At 36.5% G+C, this 20951-nt stretch overlaps 1 protein-coding gene across 1 annotated transcript in view; it reads right to left on the reverse strand.

Moving 5' to 3' along the window:
* The window catches only part of SECISBP2L (SECIS binding protein 2 like), a gene marked incomplete at both ends in the record, with an annotated part of 43924 nt that extends 25466 nt beyond the window's left edge, over positions 1 to 18458 (reverse strand). Inside the window, 7 exons of the mRNA XM_084240151.1 lie at positions 3005 to 3120; positions 3461 to 3485; positions 3773 to 4002; positions 6563 to 6698; positions 8080 to 8404; positions 10289 to 10467; positions 18435 to 18458. Of these exons, the coding sequence (XP_084096277.1) occupies positions 3005 to 3120; positions 3461 to 3485; positions 3773 to 4002; positions 6563 to 6698; positions 8080 to 8404; positions 10289 to 10467; positions 18435 to 18458 (1035 nt within the window). The remainder of the gene's footprint in view (positions 1 to 3004; positions 3121 to 3460; positions 3486 to 3772; positions 4003 to 6562; positions 6699 to 8079; positions 8405 to 10288; positions 10468 to 18434) is intronic.
* Between the last annotated feature and the right edge of the window lie 2493 nt (positions 18459 to 20951).

The raw sequence follows: 20951 nt of genomic DNA on the forward strand, positions 1-20951 counted from the left end.
CAGCTCCACAGCGCTGAACTCAACCCACTATGCCACTGGAGAGGCTCAAGACATACTTTTTTTTGCTTAGAAAGATCCCACATCATCAAGGCAATCCATTCTCCCTAAATAGACAGGACAATTTAATGACTAATGGAATAAGACTGAAAATCCAGAAGTAGGTTTCAATATATGTAGAAATTTAATAGGGGATGAAGAGGGTTATCTCAATCCAGTAAAGAAATGGACTTTTTAATAAATGATGGGAGATATGGGTTGCTACTCAAATGGAATTAAGATTTAAACGTGGGGCATCCCCGGTGGCGCAGCGTTTGAGCACGGGGTTGCGAAGTTGGCCACAGCCTCTGCAGCGCCAGTTCGATCCCCGGCTGCTCCCAGGCCACAGGAGGTGGGTCCCACATGGCGCGCAGCCCTCTCCTGCTGCCCGCTGCTCCCCTCAACAGTGTACTTTGGTCCTCCTGCCTGTTCTGCTTCCCGCATTGGCTCTAGTGATTTCTCTCACCCTCCCGCGCGCTTCTGACTGTACCCAGTGCTTGTATAAACAAACAAACAAACAAATAAATAAATCTTTTAAAAAAAAAGATTTAAATGTGAAAAAGCAAGACCATAATCACACTAGAAGAAAATAGGCAAATTCCTGGACTCCCTGGTGGCCTAGGGGTTAAGTCTCAGTGCTTCCACCACTAAGGCCTGAATTCAACAGCAGGCCAGGGAGCTACCCACATGGCATAGCAGACCTCTCCTGTCTTGCCCGCTGTTCCCCTCGCATTGTATTTCAGTAGATTTGCCTGTTCTGCTCCCCACTCTGTCTCTGGTGAATCCTCTTAGCCTCTGCACCTCTGGCCTGCACCCCAGTTCATATATGCAAAAATAAAATGAATAAAAATCTAAAAAAGAAAATAGGTAAATTCCTTTATAAGCCTAGAGTAGAGACGAGTCATTTCTAATTATGATTTAACTGAAAATGAAGAAACTCTTAAAGTCATCAAAGTGAGACATAATATAGGGGAGAGGGGAAGACAAAAGGCATAGGTGAAGATGAGATTTTCTTTTTCAATGATTTATATTTTGAACATATTTACAAAATAAAATAATTTTTAAAAATGTAAGTTTTTAGAATCTCTTCATCATCCAAAACTAAGGTTATTATCAGTATATAAAAAGGATCTGTCAAGTGTTAAAACGCTGGGAAACGTTTCCCCAAAAATCACTAATTCAAACACTATGGTATAGAGGTGTAAAAAATCTGACAAAACAAAAGCCCAAATCAGAGGAAAAAATGTGTAACAACGCTGGGGCAACTGGTTAAACTACCTTGAAAATCTGTATCACTATGCTACACCATGTATCAAAATAAATGTGCAATTAAAAAGTCTTGAAACATTATGCTATAAAAAAGTAGCCAAAAAAACCCCCACAAAACCCAGGCTAATATTTACTGGACTTCTAGATTTTAAACCTAAGATCAAGGGGAAGTACTTTGACTGAAAAAGAAAAAAGCTTTTGCATGTCAAAAATCAAACAAACGCGTAAGAAAAGTACAAGTTTAAGGAAGCATCAGAAGTTAGAAAACACACAGCTTGGTATCTGGCTCCAGTTCTTTTGGAATGAAGAGAAATACAAATAAACAAAACTTAACATATTATATGGACTTGCAGGACTTTTTGTTGTTCTTTTACCATTTCTCAATAGTTTTAAGGCAGAGACAAAATGTTTTTCCATCAGTATTATTTTCTTTCTGGTGAATTAATACCAAAAGCAACAATACTGAGACTGGAAACTTGGTAGTTCCAACATAAAATTGCAGAACTTAAGTAAATAGTTCGTAGCTTCTGTTTATCTTATCTATATAAACAATTCTTGTTTTAGCTCTTTTGTTTTTAATCAAATAAAACTAGATTGCCTCACAAGCCTGCCACAAATAACAATGACTCATTTTTGCAATAACCATAGGGAAGAGGACATTATTCTGCTTTCTGCTTGTTTTCCTGGCAGTCTAATTTAATGTTAGGGTACATCTGTAGTACTTTATTTCAGGGAGGTAAAGAACAGGCAAGTATGTGGTCTATTTAATCAATTAGTAACTTCCTCTTGTTTCAGTTCAACCACAGATCTATTTATGTAACTTTCCTTAACTAGATTTAGGAATCCAGGAAAGTTATCTAGAAAAAAGGAAAAAATACTGACCTATAAACAACTCCTTGACTTCATAAGCAATGCACAAATGCAGTTTTTCCAACTTTGTGGTAGTATATAACTTTCTCTACTGTACTGCACCATATTCTTACTCCCCAAAGCCAAGAAAAGAAGCTGCCCAGTCTGGCCATATTACATACAGCACAGGCAGCCATCACTAGAGCACTGCCACAAGCAGAACGTGGCTTGTGGCACTCACAGTCAAGGAAAGAGCAGCATGAACAAGACTATAGCCCTGAATTTCAAAGAATCAGTATTGAAAACATTAAAATGCTTTTAAGATGTTTGTATAGACAGGAAAAAGTAACGCAGATGAAGCAGGATTGGAGATTATTTTTTAAAATTAAAAAATATTGTGATGTTTCATATATAGAAAGGTAGAAATGATCCATAGTCTACCACAATAGTCCGCTAAGGCTTCCTCCCCTCTTTTCTCATCCCCCCTCCCCCGCCCCCCACACTGGATGCTTCAGATCTGTATTCATGGGGAGGATCCTAATGTGACCTCAATTAAAAGAATAAATAAGTAAAAACAAAACAAAAAAAAAGGAAAAAATCACAAAAAAAGGGTAGAAATAGTACAATATACACTCAAATACACACCACCTAAATTGAACATTCCACCATTTTGTTTATTTAAATAATAATTTTATTGGTCAAGTCATTTTAAACTTACAGATACCATATTTTACTTTTAAATAGTTCAACATGCATTTCCAAAAACGAAACTCTGTCCCTCAAAAGTACTGTACCACTTAAAATAATTCATCTCACAGTAATCAAATTTCTTTAACCTAATTCAAATTACCTGTGAATTATTTCTTTGCTCAGTCTGCCTTCCACCTCTAGAAAATGTCTGACTTTTTTCCATCCAAGGTTTTTTCTGTGTTGCCTGGCAAGTTACATTGGACCAGTTTACACCACCTATATGAATGAGATTTTTAAAAATATGATTGACTTAGAAAAGACCCCAAAATTTAAATTGCTCCCAACATCATAAAATTCAGTCGTTACGAATGTAAAACTGGAAGTTTTTCTAAAAACCTTAAGTGGTATTTCAGTTCTAAGTGATACAAGTGTCATTCCGTAAGAATACCTCCAGTTGGCATTTTTTGCAGAAAAAAAATTCTATTTTCAAATTAACTTGAATTTCTGGAAGATTTCTACTTATTCGGCAGCATTAGCAAGTTTCATGCTTAAGAGCAAAACTTGGACATGAACAAAAAAGAAAGCATAGCAAAAATACTAAGCATAAAATAAGTACCTGCACAGATAGATGATTCCACATGCTAAAAATAGAAACAAAAATGACAATTATTTTCTGCTTAAGAATTAAACCATATACCCCAGTAAAACATTTCACAATTTACTCTACTGTGAGGCATGCTCATTACAATTAAAAAACTGCTTCTTCATAAACCAGTATTTTTGTATTAATAATAAAATATGCAAAATATATTTTTAACTACTCTTTTACTATAGGAATTGCTAATGAAAATACTTAAGCTTTAGCAGAGGGCACAAAGATAATACTGATATAGATAATTGATAAAGAAATCAAAGCAGTGTCACATACATTCATGGTGCTAGAATCAGGATTTCTCAAAGCCCCTGCTACGGACTGGTTGTTGCTGTGTTTGGGGCTGCAGTAGCCACTATCACTGTCAATGTCAGCTTCACTAGCTCCCTGCTCACTAGAGGATTCAACTGTAGGGTGGGACGCTCTTCTCCTCCTGCCTTTGGACTTCCAGAGCATTGTGGCAGAGCTCTCAGAGAGAGACTTGTTAGCAATGTCTGACGGGAAATCTACAAGACAAGGAAAATGTGACAATTCTATGAAGATCACGTTGATAAATTCTTGTTAAATTATCATTAAGATTATAGAAAATAAAGACATTTAACTTTACAAATGAAGAAAACAGGTGGACACTTTTTGAAAGGATCATCAAATGTTGAGATGTTCCTGATAAACTGCCTTGTAACATATTTATTATGAAAATAGAATAAAATATTCATGCAATTAAAAGAGAAAAAGAAACCATCACCCATTTAAGAAAGAGAATATCACCAATCCACCCTGCACGACTACATCTTCTTCCTCCCCTGTGTTTAGTCTCACATTTCTTAAAAAAACTTACCATGGATTTCTGTGTTCCTAAAACATAAAGCATGTAATTCTGCAGTTTCTAACTTTATGAAAATGAAATCATACTGTCCACTCTTTGGTTACTTGCTTCCCCCACCCCACTGATTGAGATTCTGACACATGTGGCTGTAATTCAATAATGTCCCTGGAATGTAGAATGCCTATACAGGAATATACACGTACCACTGATAGGACAGTTGATTTGTTTTGGGTTTTACTATTAAGAAAAAAACATTTATATAGACTATAAACATTTATATAGACATATGAATGCATATGTGTGCATGTGAAAGTCTCTCTAAGGCAAATAGTGTTATGTCTTAGAGGAAACACATATTTAACTTTTACACTGTAGAGCCGAATCATTTTCAAAGAAGGTTAAAACAGTTTAATTCCAATAGCAAGATATAAACATCCCCACTGATCCATGTATTCGTCACATACTTGCTACTGTCTTCCAAGCTATAATTTTCGAAAATTGTTGGGCTTCATTGTAGGTTTTAATTTGCATTTTTTTTTTAATATTAAGAGAGAACATTTTCTGATGCTTCTTTAGCACTAATGTTTTCTATTCTTGTTAATTTTACTTATGGGTTGTTTGACTTCTATTTTTCCACTGGGCTGTCCATGCTTTACTTTTGTATTTCAAATTATACTCACAAAACATTACCCAAAAAAACCTCTTAACACTCTCCTCTCAATCCAATCACAAAATTCCCTTTTCCACATTCTGACCATACCTAATTTTTACACCATCTCAATATAATATGGAGTCGGTGCTTTATTTAATATGTCATATGATCTTCAGAATTATAAGAAGTTTCCATATTATTCCACTGATTGGATATCCTACACTTTTCTTGTTGCTGATTACTGAAAAAGGAAGTTATCATTTTTTATCTAGTACCAGGACAAAGCTTTTTAATTTTGTGTCTACCCAGTCCTCTAAAAAACTTGTGACAAAATGTTATCTAATTCAAAATCTTTATTTGTTTGACAACATACAGCGGTGTTAACTCATAGGTTTGGTTCAGATCTATGTTAACTAAAATATAGCATAGAAAAACTTTCTTTTTTTTTTTTAAGGTAATATATTCACAGGTTGTAAAGATGAGACTGTATTCTAATCATCCTAGAGAGGCTAGCTCTTTGGGGGATCTTTCAATCTACCTTACAAAATGGCCCATGATCTGAAGATTCCAAAATCCTTTACCCACCCTTTCCCTTTAATAGCAAGTCCCTCCCATCCACAGCAGTGAGCAATTCTGCCTGCTGCATATTAACCCTGAGAACCAATTAATATTATTAAACACTTACAGAATGAAGTCCTAAAGGCTCTCCTGATGGATACTATCATGACAATTGTTAGAACACAGCTATGCACTTTTACAACATTCCTATTCTTTTTTTTTGATTGTTTTTAAATCTATTTTTTTAATATTTAATTTTATATAATTCTTACATCATTTTTCATCTTTGTACAATGTATGCATTTTCATTTTGGTTATATTCTCCAAACAATTGCATCCCCCTTTATTTTGACTCTAGTTCTTCCTCTCCCCACCCCTCCCCAATCCCACCCCCGCCAGTGTGTCTCCGGTTCACAGTTGCTTGTTGATTCTGATCATTACTTTGCATTGATTAGTCTTTTTCCTGGTCTCTTATTTAGGTTTTCTAAATTCCTGCTATGAGTGAGACTATCCAGTATTTTTCTTTTTCTTTCTGACTTATTTCGCTGAGCATGATCCCTTCTTGCTCCATCCATGTTGCTGCAAACTGCATGTGTTTATCTTTTTTGATTAGCACAGAAAACTTTCTAATATGAAAATATTATAGGATGGATGTTAGGATGTCTTATAAAGAATTTTAATCTAGTTATAAAAAGAGCCACAATTCTGATTTCTACCAAAATAAGTTCTTCAAATGTCTTAAATGTCTGCAAAGTTCATTCTCTGATTTCTGCAATGCCCCACTATTATTGATATATAACAGGATAAGGAAACCTCAAACCCTGCTCTCAATTGTACATAAGCAAGCAAACAAGTTGAAAGAACATTAGAACATGGGCTGTTTTATATTTCCCAGAAGATTTCATACAGTGGCAGGATAAAAAGAAGGATGAAAATCTACAATCCTTAAAGAGGTACTGACCACAATTATAATATCAATGCATAACAACAGATAAAATCACTGGTGTATATATGAGAACCTTTGCCTTACCAGTTTGCTGTGAAGCATCTACTAGAAGTACAATTTTTGATCGATTATCAGGACCTGCTGCATTTGTCTCCTTCTGAGTAGCTACATTTTTCACCAGTGGCCTTTTGCTTTTTATGTGCTGTTGTAAAAGCTGTTGCTGATTAAAGTAAAAAAAAAAAAAATTAAGCTCCCACTCAATATACTAAATGCTGTAAAATACACATCCACTATAAAACACACCTAAAATTAATGGCTTTCAACCTAAGGGGAAACAGGGTTACTAATTTAGAATTTCATGAAATTACTAGGTTAAATAATAACTTACACACACATATACACTATTTTTCAAGTAACCACTAATAACACTATGAGTAATAAAATAGTTACTTGCATTTTTAATTTTCTCAATCAATAATTAATAAAAAGGAGTAAAATCATGGCATATAAGAAGTTGTAATTTTTATTTAAAAAGGTACTAACTTATCCAAAAGCTAAATTTTAGTTTCGAAATTCAATGAAGTACAAAGGAAATTTCTGCTTCAGGTTTTAAAAAGAAAATATAAAAAAGCGGATCCCTTCCTACATTATTAAAAATATAAATAGTCACCACTTAACAGTAGATTATGCAACAGAACTCTGAATTTAACTTCCCAAATTCAGTACTAAGAACACATTATGAGAAATCATGTTACTTCAACCTTTGAAGGTTATTTACTATTATCTTATTCTTATTCTCAAAGGTCCCCAAAGGATTTTCCCTGTCCCGTTGTTTTCATGAATGAAACACTTGTCAAAGCAACTTCTGCTGCTTATATTTTAATTTGTAAAAAAGTATGCCAGAATACAACAAAAATTTTTCACTAAAGAAGCAAGGCTAATGGGACCTAGGGAAGCAACAACTTGATATAGTCATAAGATGTATCTAAGAAGTCATTCATTCTACCTCTACCAACCCAAAAGTGTTGAGTAGGAAGATGCCTTAATCCTAAATAAATGTGGTTTTACACATTTATCTTACATCTTCACCCTAGGAGATCTTGTGTTAATGTAATAGTAAAACATCCCTTGAACAGTAAAATGCTATCCTTATTAAAAAATTCATAGAACAGAAACAATGTGGCTGAAAGGATCTAATGAATCACAAGTGTTCTTTTCTTCTGTAGATTCTGAAGACTGAAATATCTTGAAGTGTATTAGTCATTCAACTCTGCTAGCATAGGGTCCAAACTAACCACTTATTAATACTGATGTCACTATGCAATTTTTATCACTAAATTGAATTAATTTGGAAATACTTGTGCATTATGTTTATGTAAAACTCTCTGAAGGAACCTGAAGATTACTGTAAATCATACCAATTAAGAACAGGGAGCAATAGAAAGATGAAAAATTATTTTGTAAACACTATATCCTTGACTACTTTAATACTGAAGGAAATTTAGCATTGAAGACTAAATTAACACAAGTGGCAAATTACTTACACTATTAGTAACAACATAAGTATCAAGTTTAAGAGTCAATCAGGATCAGTCACTTACTTTTGGTACCACTGGTCCTCTGTGGCTGTTTCTGCTTCGATGACTGGACAATGGGAAGACCTGTCCAAGCTGATTTGGACGCTCACTGCATTCTGTGGTTATAGTATTTACAGTATTTGCTGCCTGAAAGGTGTTGGAGTAAGGTGTAGGAAAAGGGTGATAGAAACCCATAACTTGGGCACAAGGTGCTGGCATCAGCTGATAATATGTGTACTCTGCAGAAACAGGCGGTTGAGCAGATATAATAGGGTAGGCAAGGTATGGTCCAGCAGGGTTTGGATTGGGCTGTTGCCATCGTATATCATTGTTATACAATGGAAACTGTCTGCAAAACCAAATCAAAAGAGAATAAATCTATTAACAAGTCTAAAAGTAATACTAAAGCAAAATTCATAACTCATTTTTTAAAAAGAGTGGTTTCAATATAATTCTGCAAAAGGAGATAAAATTATCATCTAATAAGTTACTTGGCGGTAGTTAGCTTATTATGTACATGTAATAACAATTTAAATGACAGTACAAAGGATTAAACCTGCATTCCAAAGTTTTAAAAGTACACACTATTCTTATTTGTCACTCTACCTTCAACCCCCTCAAGATATTTTTACCTAAAAGTTAATCACCTAGCCACTGGTGCATCTGCCAACAAAGGCAGTCTAAAGTTCTCATCCAATGCCAACAACTGTGACAGTCTTCTGCAAAAAGTGGTGTAAGGTGATCATGGTGTAAGGTGATCATTACAATGGGTGATTTGATTCCTCTATCTCTCATTCTTCAGCTCAGTCCCGAGCCACCTACTCCTCTCTCATACTCCCCTAACCACTTGGCAAGTCCAACTCTTTTCTTGGCTCCCCTCCTTGGCAACATAAGTAAGCTCCAGGTCCAAGGGAAAGAAGAGAAGAAAGAGGTAAGCCTGCCCGCTGCCATTTTATCCGTAGCATTAGAGCTTCTAGCACAGTTCCTAAAAAGAATCAGCAAGATCCTTCCTGTCTCAGCAATCCTTTACAGAAGGTTGCTGCTGGTGAATGATGGGTCTCAGGGAGCTGGAGCAAGGAGCTTTTCCAGACTACAACCATGAAAAAGCAAAACAGAAAAACACTCACTGCCATAATTCTAAAAATATTTTTAAATAATCTGCAAGCCACTCATGAAATCTCAAAGATCATTTGTAAAGTAAGAAAACAAATCTATTATACATTTGGCCATTTTGTCAAATACAAAAATATTAAATTGTGTTTACAAATTACTTCAAACAGCTCAAAACAGGTAAAAGAATTTTAATATAAATGCTAACTTTAGCTGAGAAAGATACCTTAGCGTTCATTGTTCATTCAAATCCCCCAAACTATTCTTAGATTATCAACTTAGTTGTTTAGTGGTCTCATATCTCATACATTCAGGATATCTCAAAGAATGTGCCCTAATCTATGCACATTAATATGCCACATGGGTTACAGTTTCATGAAGATATTGATTGCCTTAGCCCTCAGAGGTGTCTGGACAGAGGCAAGAGGAACCAGTCACCCCATTCATTTATCCCAGGGTGATAGAAGTACAATTTTCTATGGGTGATGTAACTTGAAAGAGGCTGAAAGTACTTCCATACCAGTAACAATGAGCTACACCAATGAAGGGCTAATCATTCAGACAGTCTAAGCAGGATTAGAAAGACAACTGTGACTATCATAAGTTACACCCTAATTACTAAGTCACACATCTGAATTGTAACATTTTGCTAAATCCCCATGACTGCATCATAGAAGCCAAATTCAGAGTCTAGGGATATATGCCAACTAACTATAAAAGTCTCCGAGTTAAAGAATATCCCTTGGTATTTGCTTCTTTGTGTGTACTGTCTTGGCAATTATGATTATGTGACTAATTTCAAAAAAGGATCTCTGTTCACTTCTTTCTGAATAATTCATTCCTCCTTTTGAGTTAATTTATTTCAAGTGAATTTCCATGACTTAGTCTAGGTGATATAAACAAAGAACTCCATTTCCTCTTAAAAATGAATAAGAAAATAATCCATGCTAACAATTTGAAATTTCTTTACATTAGGTTTATTTACTCCTCTTAAAAACAGACAAATGGTTAATTTCTAAAAGTTACAAAAGAAAAAATTAAGAAGTACGCTTCCCTTTATATTTCTTTTCCCCCTTCTAGCTTCACCCCCCTCCCTTCCAAAAGAAAATATTAGATGAATCACCTATTGGACTGGTTCTCCTGCACAAATGGGTAACAAGTAATCAGGTAACTGGGAATTGGAGTTGGTTCTACACCGGAAACATTTCCATTATCATTTGGGAGTGCCATAGGGATCATAAATGTATCAGGATTCTTCTTCTGGGGAATAAATGGCTCTACCTCAGCTGACAGCTTGACATTCTTTAAAGAGAAATTGAAACATATTATTAACAAATGACCAAAAACCTAAAATAATACAAATTCATAATTTAACAACAGAAGAAATCAGTCTTTACAAACTGTAATTAGGTCTTAGTATTCACAAAACATTCAAAGAAACAGCAATGTCAATTTAAAATAATCAAATGTTATTTACTTAAATAAAACCATCAAATAAGGAAAAACTTATCAAAAGTTACTACATTTCAATGAAATCATTTCTTATATAACCAAAGCTGTTAAAACAATCAAGAGTACAAGGAAGTCATACCTCAGAGTCCAAAAATAAAACTGGTAGTAAGAAATCTAGCTCTTCAAACAAAACAATGTGTTTTTAACAAATTTTGCTTAAGGGGAAATATTCATGAAACTTCTCTGAAGAATAATTATATTTGTTTGACTAGTCTAAAAATAGTCTACTTCTGTCCATTTCAGGAAATTAGATTACTGTCATTATATTAAAAGGAAGGAAAATGTCTAGCTGAATTAAAAAAATACTTAACATAAAGAGAAAAAAAACTTCTGGTTCACAGGGAAACTGGGGAAAAAATGAGTACTTCAGTTTTCCAGTAGACAAGTTGAGCAAACTAAAGTCATTATAATAAGTATTTCTTTTTGTTTATTTGTATTTTTTCTTATAATAAATCTACAGATTTAAAAAACATATTTAAACTGTAGTATAAGTATGGCCAGATCTTGTCCCAAGACTGCCCACCTGTATCTATGCAGGCACCTGCTTTCCTTTTTATCCTAATAATCCTAGCCTTAAAAACAAAAACAAAACAACCAAAAAACCTGAAGTAAAAATGCACAAGTGGGTGATAAAACTATAAAGAAAAATAAGCAACATCTATAAAAGTCAGGATAGATTACTGTTAGGAAATAAGGAGATGTTATTGGGATATAACTGGAAGAGTTCGATATCCTAACGGGTGATATTTACAAAATAAGCACCTTACAATAATTCACTTAGTTGTCCATTGGCTTTATATAGTTCTGTGTTTGGTATACTTGTATTTTTTAAATCTAATTATAAAAACCCTTCCTTTGGGCACATTCTGCAAAACAATGTTAAAAAAACCACATAAATATAACAATCTAAAAATATACTGAATACTTCCTAATGAAACCAGCAAGTCAAACACAATCCGATATTTCAAATCAATTTCTTCAAAGCAACAGTCCTCACCAAAACTTTTATCCAACAAATCCACTAGGGTAGCATTTATTAGAAGCTCCTACCAAAAATCATACTACTCAGAATAAATTTCAGCATTTTTTTCCCCACAAAAATAATCAGTAAAAAGTCCAAGAAATTCTAAAAGAAAGACAATGTGCTCAATATATAACCTTTATTCAGAAAACTGTTCTGTAGAAAGACTCTACTGTAAATATTAGAAATGCTTTTTAAAAGGGGGAGGAGAAGAAATCTGAACTATGGAGCAGTATTAGTTCACTATCCTTGTTCCTTGGCTAAATTAGCTCTAAAGTCTACTTCTGTACTATTAACCAAATCTGAAGTAGATACAGTAACAGCATTTATGAACACTTTTGAATTGAAGTTGATTTCTTAAATTTTAATATAGGAGCCAAAACTCTCCCAAATTCTCACAGTATAAAACAATAATTTTCACTGAAAGTCACTAGAAGTCCAGTAAAAAAAAAAAAATCCATTTAATATTTCCCCAATTAGAAATAAAGGTTGATTTTCAACAATAATGCAAAGGCAAGGGAAAGTTGCTTTAAACAGTTCATACATATGCACAAGAAAAGGGAAAATTTAAATCACATTTAACTACACTAAAAATACAATTTGTAAGATTTCTTTTAAAAAACCAAACAGTATTTTTGAACATGAGAACTCTGGACAGTTTTATAAATATGAGCTAAGAGATATTAGTATTTTCTAAAAGCAAGGAATACAGTCACATCAAGTTCTCAGTCTAATATAAAAAAGAACAATACCAACATAATCATAAAATAATTTTAAAATAACACTTGTCTTAACTACCCCCACCCCCTCAAAAATAACACACCAACTCATAAATTACTTTGGTAACAACAAATTCAAACTCTGCTCAAGTCAAAAGCTACAAAAAAGTTTTTTCATACCTAGTTTCATGTGTACTGTGTAAGTTTTATGAACTTGGGCAAACTGCTATTCAAAAGGTATCACGCATAATTTAAAAACCAATGTGTGCACATACACACTGTATATACCTTTAAATATTAGTTTGTATTGTTTTCTACTCTAAGTGCAATTCTAGATATCAAAGTTCACGAATAAAACACACTGAAATGATCCTTTGTTTTTAGTAAAAAAAGAGAAGCTGCTATAGTCAACAGCTGCACAAACAGAAGATGTCACTAGTAGGAACAGACTGGCAAAGCTTCCCCTATACATACAACTCTGTATGATTTCAAAAGTTATTTATTGTGACTTTGGGTGCTTCAGTATCACACACCAAAGGAAAGCATCTGTTAGTCTTAGGTCTGAAAATACTAACATCCCAAACTATTGTTAAAAATCCACATAATAAAATCCATATAGACAATATGTTAAGCAACAGATTTTGACAATATTTCAATCACATTAGTATAGAAATTTAAAAAATTGACTGGCATAATGGACAACAAAATGTTGTGAAAAAATTAGATTGTTATGCCATCTGCTACTATTCCTCAGTTACTTTATCCAATGATATTCCTCAAGTTTTTGTGCTTAGTCCCTCTGGTTTTGCCAAGGTCTACTTTTTTAGGGATCAGAAATTTTAACCTCTTAAAACTATGTATGGAATAAGTCTAAACAACACAGAACAAAACCTAATTATTCCTGTACAACTATTTGCTTAAAAAAAAAATGATCTACATGGTAAAATTGTCTTATCTTTCAGAAACTATTTCAGAATTACCAAATTAGTGGAAAAAATCATAATTGTCTTATCTTTCAGAAATTATTTCAGAATTTCCAATTTAGTGGGAAAAAAATCTTAATTCCAGATCAAAAAGATACTATAACTTTAAATTTTAACATTTATTAAATAAATGTCAATAATAAAACTTCTCTGATATGACCAATCCAGAATAGCCAAGAATTTATCAGATCATTAAAGTATAAAAACCCTGTTTAAAAAAGCTCATATGAAGGCCTCCCTGGTGGAGCACAGCACTGTGAACTATCCTCAGGGAGCTACCCACATGGCACAGCAGACCTCTCCTGCCTCGCCCGCTGCTCCCCCTCAGCAGTGTATTTCAGTCAGTCTGCCTGTTCTGCTCCCAGCTCTGTCTCTGGTGAATCCTCTCACCACCACCACCACCACCCCTCCCCCACCGCACCTCTGGCCTGAACCCCAGTTCTTGTATGCATAAATAAATAAATCTTACCAAAAAAAGTTGGTAAGAAAATTTATTCAGATCATTGAAAGCCTGTATGATTCAGTAAGAAGGCACTGAGCACATGTTCTGGAAAAGGCAGTGTACTAGACTGGTTTAGGAAAAATGGCGAACATTACTGTGAAGCACACATCAACAGAAAATGCCACTAAACTGCAAGATAGAACTTCCAAAAGAACTTCCAGATTAAGCAATAGAAAAATGACACCCACTTAAAATCAAAACTGAAGTAGAATATAATAAGTCACTCTCCCACACTGAAATTTCAGTATATACCACACACCTACAGAAAAAAATATGACCATGGAAACCCTCCATATATTTCTCATGTTAAAGTTAAAAAAAAAAAAACAAACTGTTTATGTCAAACTTTAAGATATTGTACATTTCATAGTCAAAAACAAAATGTCTTCTGAAAAAATAAATGATTAATATTTAAGAGAGAACTTCTGGCTGCATTGTTTTCAGTTTGGAATGGCTTATACTTGAAAGTACATTATTTACCAAGACAAACTGCTGTGGTAGAGACACACACACAGACACACACTTTGCAAGATGTCAGGAAATATTAAGGAATGCGTCTAAGTACCAGCTAAGACTGCACTTGCTCTGCTGAATGCAGTAATCCTTTTTCTTAAAACAAACTGAATGTAATGGTGTTAAAAATCCCATGGTACTTTCATAAAAACCAACTTTCCAAATTTAATACTAGTTCTCGGGTTATCTGACTTATCAATGTTTTGTCTTTTATTAATTAATTTTTCAATTGTGTTAACATTAGTATTCTATCAGGTATCACCACCATCACCTTTTGGAGGTTCTACCATCAAATCACCCCCAGTCCAACACTATATACTCCATTGTGCTTCCTTCCCTCTTGGTTCTTACCCCATGTATATCCCCTCCCCTCAATTTTAAAAAAATATTTATTTCCTCTTTTATTTGATAGCATTTTCCTCCTAATTTCTTGCCTCTGATGCTTGATTTTTATTGTTCTTTTTAACTGTTTAATAATAAATATATCCATGACTATGTATTTGCCTCAGAGTATAGCTTCAGCTATATCCCATAATATTTCGTATGCAGAATTTTAAAATTTTTCCAGTAACCTATAATTTTACTTAATTTCCTTTTTGATGAAAAGGCTTAAGGGAAAATGCTTTTTGTAAATTTCCAAATGGTATTTTCACTGAAAAGTATTATTTTTCTTTTTTAATCTGATAAAACATTTCTTTATATCCATGTGTAAATCCCAACTAAGTAATATCGTTGAATAAAAAACATTTTATAGTAACATATATAATGTAGTTTTAATATTGTTATTTGAAGATTATTAATGATTTGAGTTTTGCATACAAGAACTGGGGTGTAGGCCAGAGACGCAGGGGGTGAGAGGATTCACCAGAGACACAGTGGGGAGCAGAAAAGGCAGGCAGACTGAAATAAAGTCCTGAGGAGAGCAGCAGGTGAGACAGGAGAGGTCTGCTTCACCATTCATGGGTTAGCTCCCTGGCGGGGGATTGGAACTCAATCCTTAGCGGTGACAAAACTCCTGGGCCACCAGAGAGGCCCCCTATTTCAAGAATATTAACTATTTAAGGGAAGAAATGATAAGTCAGATGATTTTGTATCTTTGCACTTTGCATGAAGTCATATGTTTTTGTGACATTTTTTTTCCCCCTAAGAACTGAAGACACTGGTAATGAATAATTTTGTAAATTATTTTACAAGAACTTACCTCTGTTGATGTACTAAAAATTAAACCAATGCTTAAATCATTTATGCTAATACAAAAGAGACTGTAAAACATCAAGTATTCTATCACTTCTAAGGCCACTATTTATTAAAAACAATCTGAAAACACTGTCCTAAATGTTCTAAAAATAGAAAAACTATGCCTTTATAAACAAAAAGAACTCCGAAATTTATTCCTCTCTTCCCTTCACACCAGCTTTTTTTAAGGACCACAAAAAATGTATTATATCAGGAAATACCTCTTCTTAAAAATTTAACTCTGGCAGTTAAAATCAAGCTATTTGCTTTAATTTAGCACAACCTTGCTAAAAGAGAATATGCCTGAAGTTCTCTTCTGTTTATAACAATCTTTCAAGCAGTCATTTAAGATTGTCAGTCTCAGTACAGTATTTCCAGTAACTTACTTTTATAATCTTGATCAACATATACACAATTTATGTTTTTACACAAAGACTTGCTTTTTTTTTTTTTTTTAAAGAAAACAGCAACATGAGTGCCTTCAGGCAAAATATGCTTAGATTTTCTTTTTAAGTTGTACTTGTGCAATACTCCAGGAATTTCAAGTGGAAATGCACAAACTTCTATGAAATGCTAACCACTACAGTATCATAAGTTTGTTGTTTTTTTTAAGTTCTAGGCACTCCCAGAAACTCTGAATATACACTAACACTGGTTTAAATGAAAAGAAAAATATGAGGAAAAAACTGAAATCCAGCACATATCACATATTTTTACGTGTCTTTTACCTACCTAAGCTCTCCTCATTAGTAAAAAGATAAAAGCTACTCCAACTAACCAAGAAAAGTCATGATATAGTTATGATATAGTGGAACACTCAAAACTCCACAGTCGAGATATCTCAGTTCTAGCCCAGTAACATAAACCATTAAGTTAATGGTTTTCAGCCTCTTTTCCAATGATAGACCCCTTTGAGATATGATGAAAGTAACAAGTAACAGAAAATGCTAATATAAAATGAAGCACACTCCTTGCAGGTCATAGATGGATCCTTGAATTTACCACACGGACTTAGGCAAAGTAGCATAACTTTTCTGGTTGTTAGATTCCTATGACAATGTAGGGGAAGAGGAGGTGGTTCCAATTATTCTCTAATTTAAGGTTAGGCTGGGAAGAGGCCAAAAGTTACTGAAGGAAAAATTCTTCAATAAAAAAACCTACTCTCATGATTTTTTTCTAATCCTTCCATTTCTACAAGGTTATAGTCGTGGATCTAGGAGGATGAAAGAGGAAAAGACTTTACATTTAAATAACTTGGTCATAGCACTCATAGCAGTCAAGATAATCACACAAATAGCTATGCTAAAAGTTACCATCTAAGTAGTTAATTACATTTCCTCTAGGATGAAAGGAAACTTAAATATACATACGGTATCATTACTGGTTCCTGTTGGCCATCATGGTGAAGGACCAAAATCTTTAACCCTTTCATTAATCACACACACACACACACACACACACACGAAACTCATCCAAGAAAATTTCCTATTCATTTGCCAGGCTTTGGAATATGTGAAAGATAACTTTAAAAAAAAAAAAGTTTCTAAATTAAGTTGTATATAGAATATTCCCAATTACAGGGAAGTCTGTATATATTTACCAAAAGCTTCCAAATAATTTTTCTGGTAAATCCATGTATGTTTTCATAAACTCATTTGTGTTGTCATAGTCACATAAAGTTTTAAATTTTAAGATTTAAAAAAAAAAAAAAAACCACAACTAGCAACAAGCTTTGCCTGCTTTCAAAATCAAAACTCTGACTAACCACACATACAGGAATTTGGGAAATCTTGCCTGACTTATTCAGGTGCTAAACATCCATCTGCAAAGTAATTAGGCAAATCACTAGTCCGTCCTTTTATCTCTTTGCCTAGTTCTACACTAGGCAAGGCCTGCAACTGAAAAAGGAAATGGATAGTGAACAAACCTCGAATTTATTTAAATAAGTCGCTTCTTAGACGTCTCAAGAATGGAAAATACTGAGACTTTCAGGGAAAACAACTATGATTTCATATTGCTTTTTAACTGTCATCATCCCTGTATAACCAAAAACTGGATGCAATTAAAAACGACATAGAAGACGAATAGGACTATTTTAAGAATATGAAAATGATCTCGGAAATGAATTCATGCTTCAGGGGCTACAACCTAACAACACTAGGTCAATTCGAAAAAAGACACAATTTTTCTTGCAAAAGATTGCACCGAAGACCAAGTGGAAACCGTAATAGTTTGCATTTTAACGGGAACATCTCCCGAAAACCATTTCAAAAACAATCCTCTCAATGGAAGGAACGTCGATCGCAAAGGCCCGTGACACCCCCAAACACCCGGCACCCCCAAACCCTCCATCTGAGTTAGCACACATTCCCTGACGGTCTTTCGGGCTGAGACGCTTCAAAAGCTTTTCCACCTTGAAAACACATTCCAGAACCAAAGGGGGGGAGTTCTGGGGGGGCAGGAAATTCGCTGAAAGTTACAAACCCTCGGGAAAGCACCGACAACTTGGAGTCGGGCTCCCCTTCCCCCGAGCCGGGGAGGAGGGGCAGGGCGAGTCCCCATCCCGGGGTAGGGTGGGGTGGGGGGTACCCGGGACTGGAAAAGCCCCCGAACCCGAGGAGCATCTGGAACAATGCAGTAGAACGGGGTGCCGCGGGCTCCCGGCGAGGGGGGTCGGGCCCGCGGCACCCCAGGGCTCCCGCGGCCGGGCCTAGCCTCGAGACCGGGGCCCGTCCGGGCACAGCGGCCGCCCCAGCCCCCGGCCCGCCCGGCCCGGCGCGTACCTGGTCCGCGGGGGCTCGGTCCATGGCGCCGGCAGCCGCGACGGCCCGCGTTAGTCGGAGAGGAGAGCGCCTCGGGCCGCTTTCTCCATCGCCCCCGGCTCGGCGGAGACCGGCTCCGGACCGCAGCCCCTGTCTGCCCGGCCCGACGCGGCTACGCCACTGGCCGAGGAGGCGGCTCCAGCTCCGGGAGGCGGAGGGGGCGGTGGCAGGCTCGGGGAGGGATCATCTGGGACGGAAGCCGAGCGGGGCCGAAATGGCGCGAGGCGGACTCGGAAATGGCGGCTCGCGGCGGGGCCGGCGGGGGAGGGGCCGGCCGGGGAGTGGGGGCGCGGGCCGGTGGGCGGGGTGACAGCGGCGCCCGTGGCGGTGGAGACCTGGACTGACCAGCCTGGAGGCTGCACACCTAAACACACTGCGCTTTGTTTTTAAAGCGCTACCTCTCCATGTATACAAGAACTGGGGTACAGGCCAGAGATGCGGGGCGGGGGGGGGGTAGTGGGGGATATGGGGGGGGGAGGAGTCACCAGAGACACGGTGGGGAACAGAACAGGCAAGTGGACTGAAATACACTGCTGGGGGGAGCAGCGGGTGAGACAGGAGAGGTCTGCCGTGCCATGAGGGTAGCTCTCTGGACAGAGGGGGGGATTGAACTCGTGCTGCTGACTGACATATTCATACTGCGGTGCTTAACCCCTTGTGCCAACAGGGAGTCCCCACACTGCGCTGTAACCCCCCCAAATGTTAAACTGGAGGCGGGCCATCCAGGGCCCAAGAACACAGAATTCCAGTGTCCAGGGGCCTCAGAAACAGCTCAGTTATCCCAAACCATCTCTTAGTGATGCTGGGAGAAACTGCAGCTGCCTGCTATGCATATGATCTTTCCTTATGTTACCCAATTAATGAGAGGCATGGGTGCAAAGGAAAATACCACATCAGGACAACCAGAGAGAAACCAAGTCAGGAGTTGCCACAAATATTGACGAGGTAATTCATCCTCTAGGTTCATGCCCACCCACTTCCAGGCTCACTGCCAGACTGATTTCACCTTTAAAGAACCTCTAATTTTATCCAGAGTCTGTGTCACACTGCCCAAGAGATAATTATATGCTCTGGTATGTTGATTTTTCCATTGTACTCATTGATTGTTCCTTTTATCTCCAGTTCATTAGCTACTTGAGGAAAGAGATTGTCGCAAAACTGGACTTTGGATAAGTAAGCATGGCAGATTCCCTCTGAACATCTCAGACAGACACACCCACCAACACTCACACAATCTGCAGGAGTTCTTGCTTGCTTGTCAGGTCCAAGGTGAGGAGGAAAAAAGCTATATAAGCTAAATTATACTTAAGGAAAGAAGATTAGAGAGGACTCCTGTTTGGGGAACTGGGGTGGAGATTCACGGAGGGGAGAGGGAGAGAATTTTTTTCCCCTTTTATATTTTTACATTGCTGTTCATTTGTGTACAGTATTTGATTTCTCCCCTCAGGTGTAGTCCACAGAAATCTCCCACCACCACATCACCTGTAACCATCACCATGGTCCCTTGTGCTCTTTGCACCCCTGTTTTGATCCCTTTTCCTCCCCCTCTTCTGCTTTAAGCCTCAGATCTATAGTTGCCTATAGTTTTGGCTTTTTTTTTTTTTACCCTTTGTTCAGTTTCCCTATATTGCTCCTATAAGTGATATCATCTGATATCCTTTTCCTTCTGACTTATTTCGCTGAGCACAATCCCTTTCAGCTTCATCCATGTTGCTGTGAATGCCATGAGTATCCTTTTTATTGCTGAGTAAATTCCATTGTGAGAATTTTAAGAAGTTTTCATTGTCATCCTTTAAGAGACATCAGTCAAGACTTGAATTGCCTTTCCTGGTTAGTCTAGGTTGTTAGAAGCCCCTAACTATACTTAATTGATAGTGTCTTTTGACCTGTTGAAAGGAGCTATTTTGTATATGAGAGTCAGCTTCTAGCTTAAAAATGAGTAAGGGAGCTCATTGGTGGCCTAGTGGTTAACACTCAGCATGACAGCGGTGGCCTGAGTTCAATCCCTGGCTAGAGAGAGGACACACATAGCAAAGCAGACCTCTCCTGTCTCACCCACTGCTCCCCTCAGCAGTGTATTTCAGCAGATCTGCCTGTTCTGCTCCCCACTCTGTCTCTGGTGAATCCTCTCACCCACTGCATCTCTGGCCTATACCCCAGTTCTTCTATGCAAAAATAAATAAATAAAATCTTAAAAAAAAAGAAGAGAAATGAGAAAGAGAAAGGTAACCAAGTGTATAACACTAGGTAATTGATTAGTTAAACTTGAACAAACTTTAAAAAAAGGGCTTTAATCAAAACAGTAGAGATGACCGTTCATAAAGAGAAACTTTTACTCTTAAAGAGAAATTTGTATTTGTATACAGAGATCTCTCATTTGTTTAGTTTTATTAGCTCTTTGCCTATTCAAAATTTTATAAAAATATATGTATGCATGAATATATATGTGTGTATACAGGTTTGTGGTTAAATTGCACA

The sequence above is a fragment of the Talpa europaea genome (genome assembly GCF_964194135.1).
Source record: "Talpa europaea genome assembly, chromosome: 8".
Lineage (NCBI taxonomy): Eukaryota > Metazoa > Chordata > Mammalia > Eulipotyphla > Talpidae > Talpa > Talpa europaea.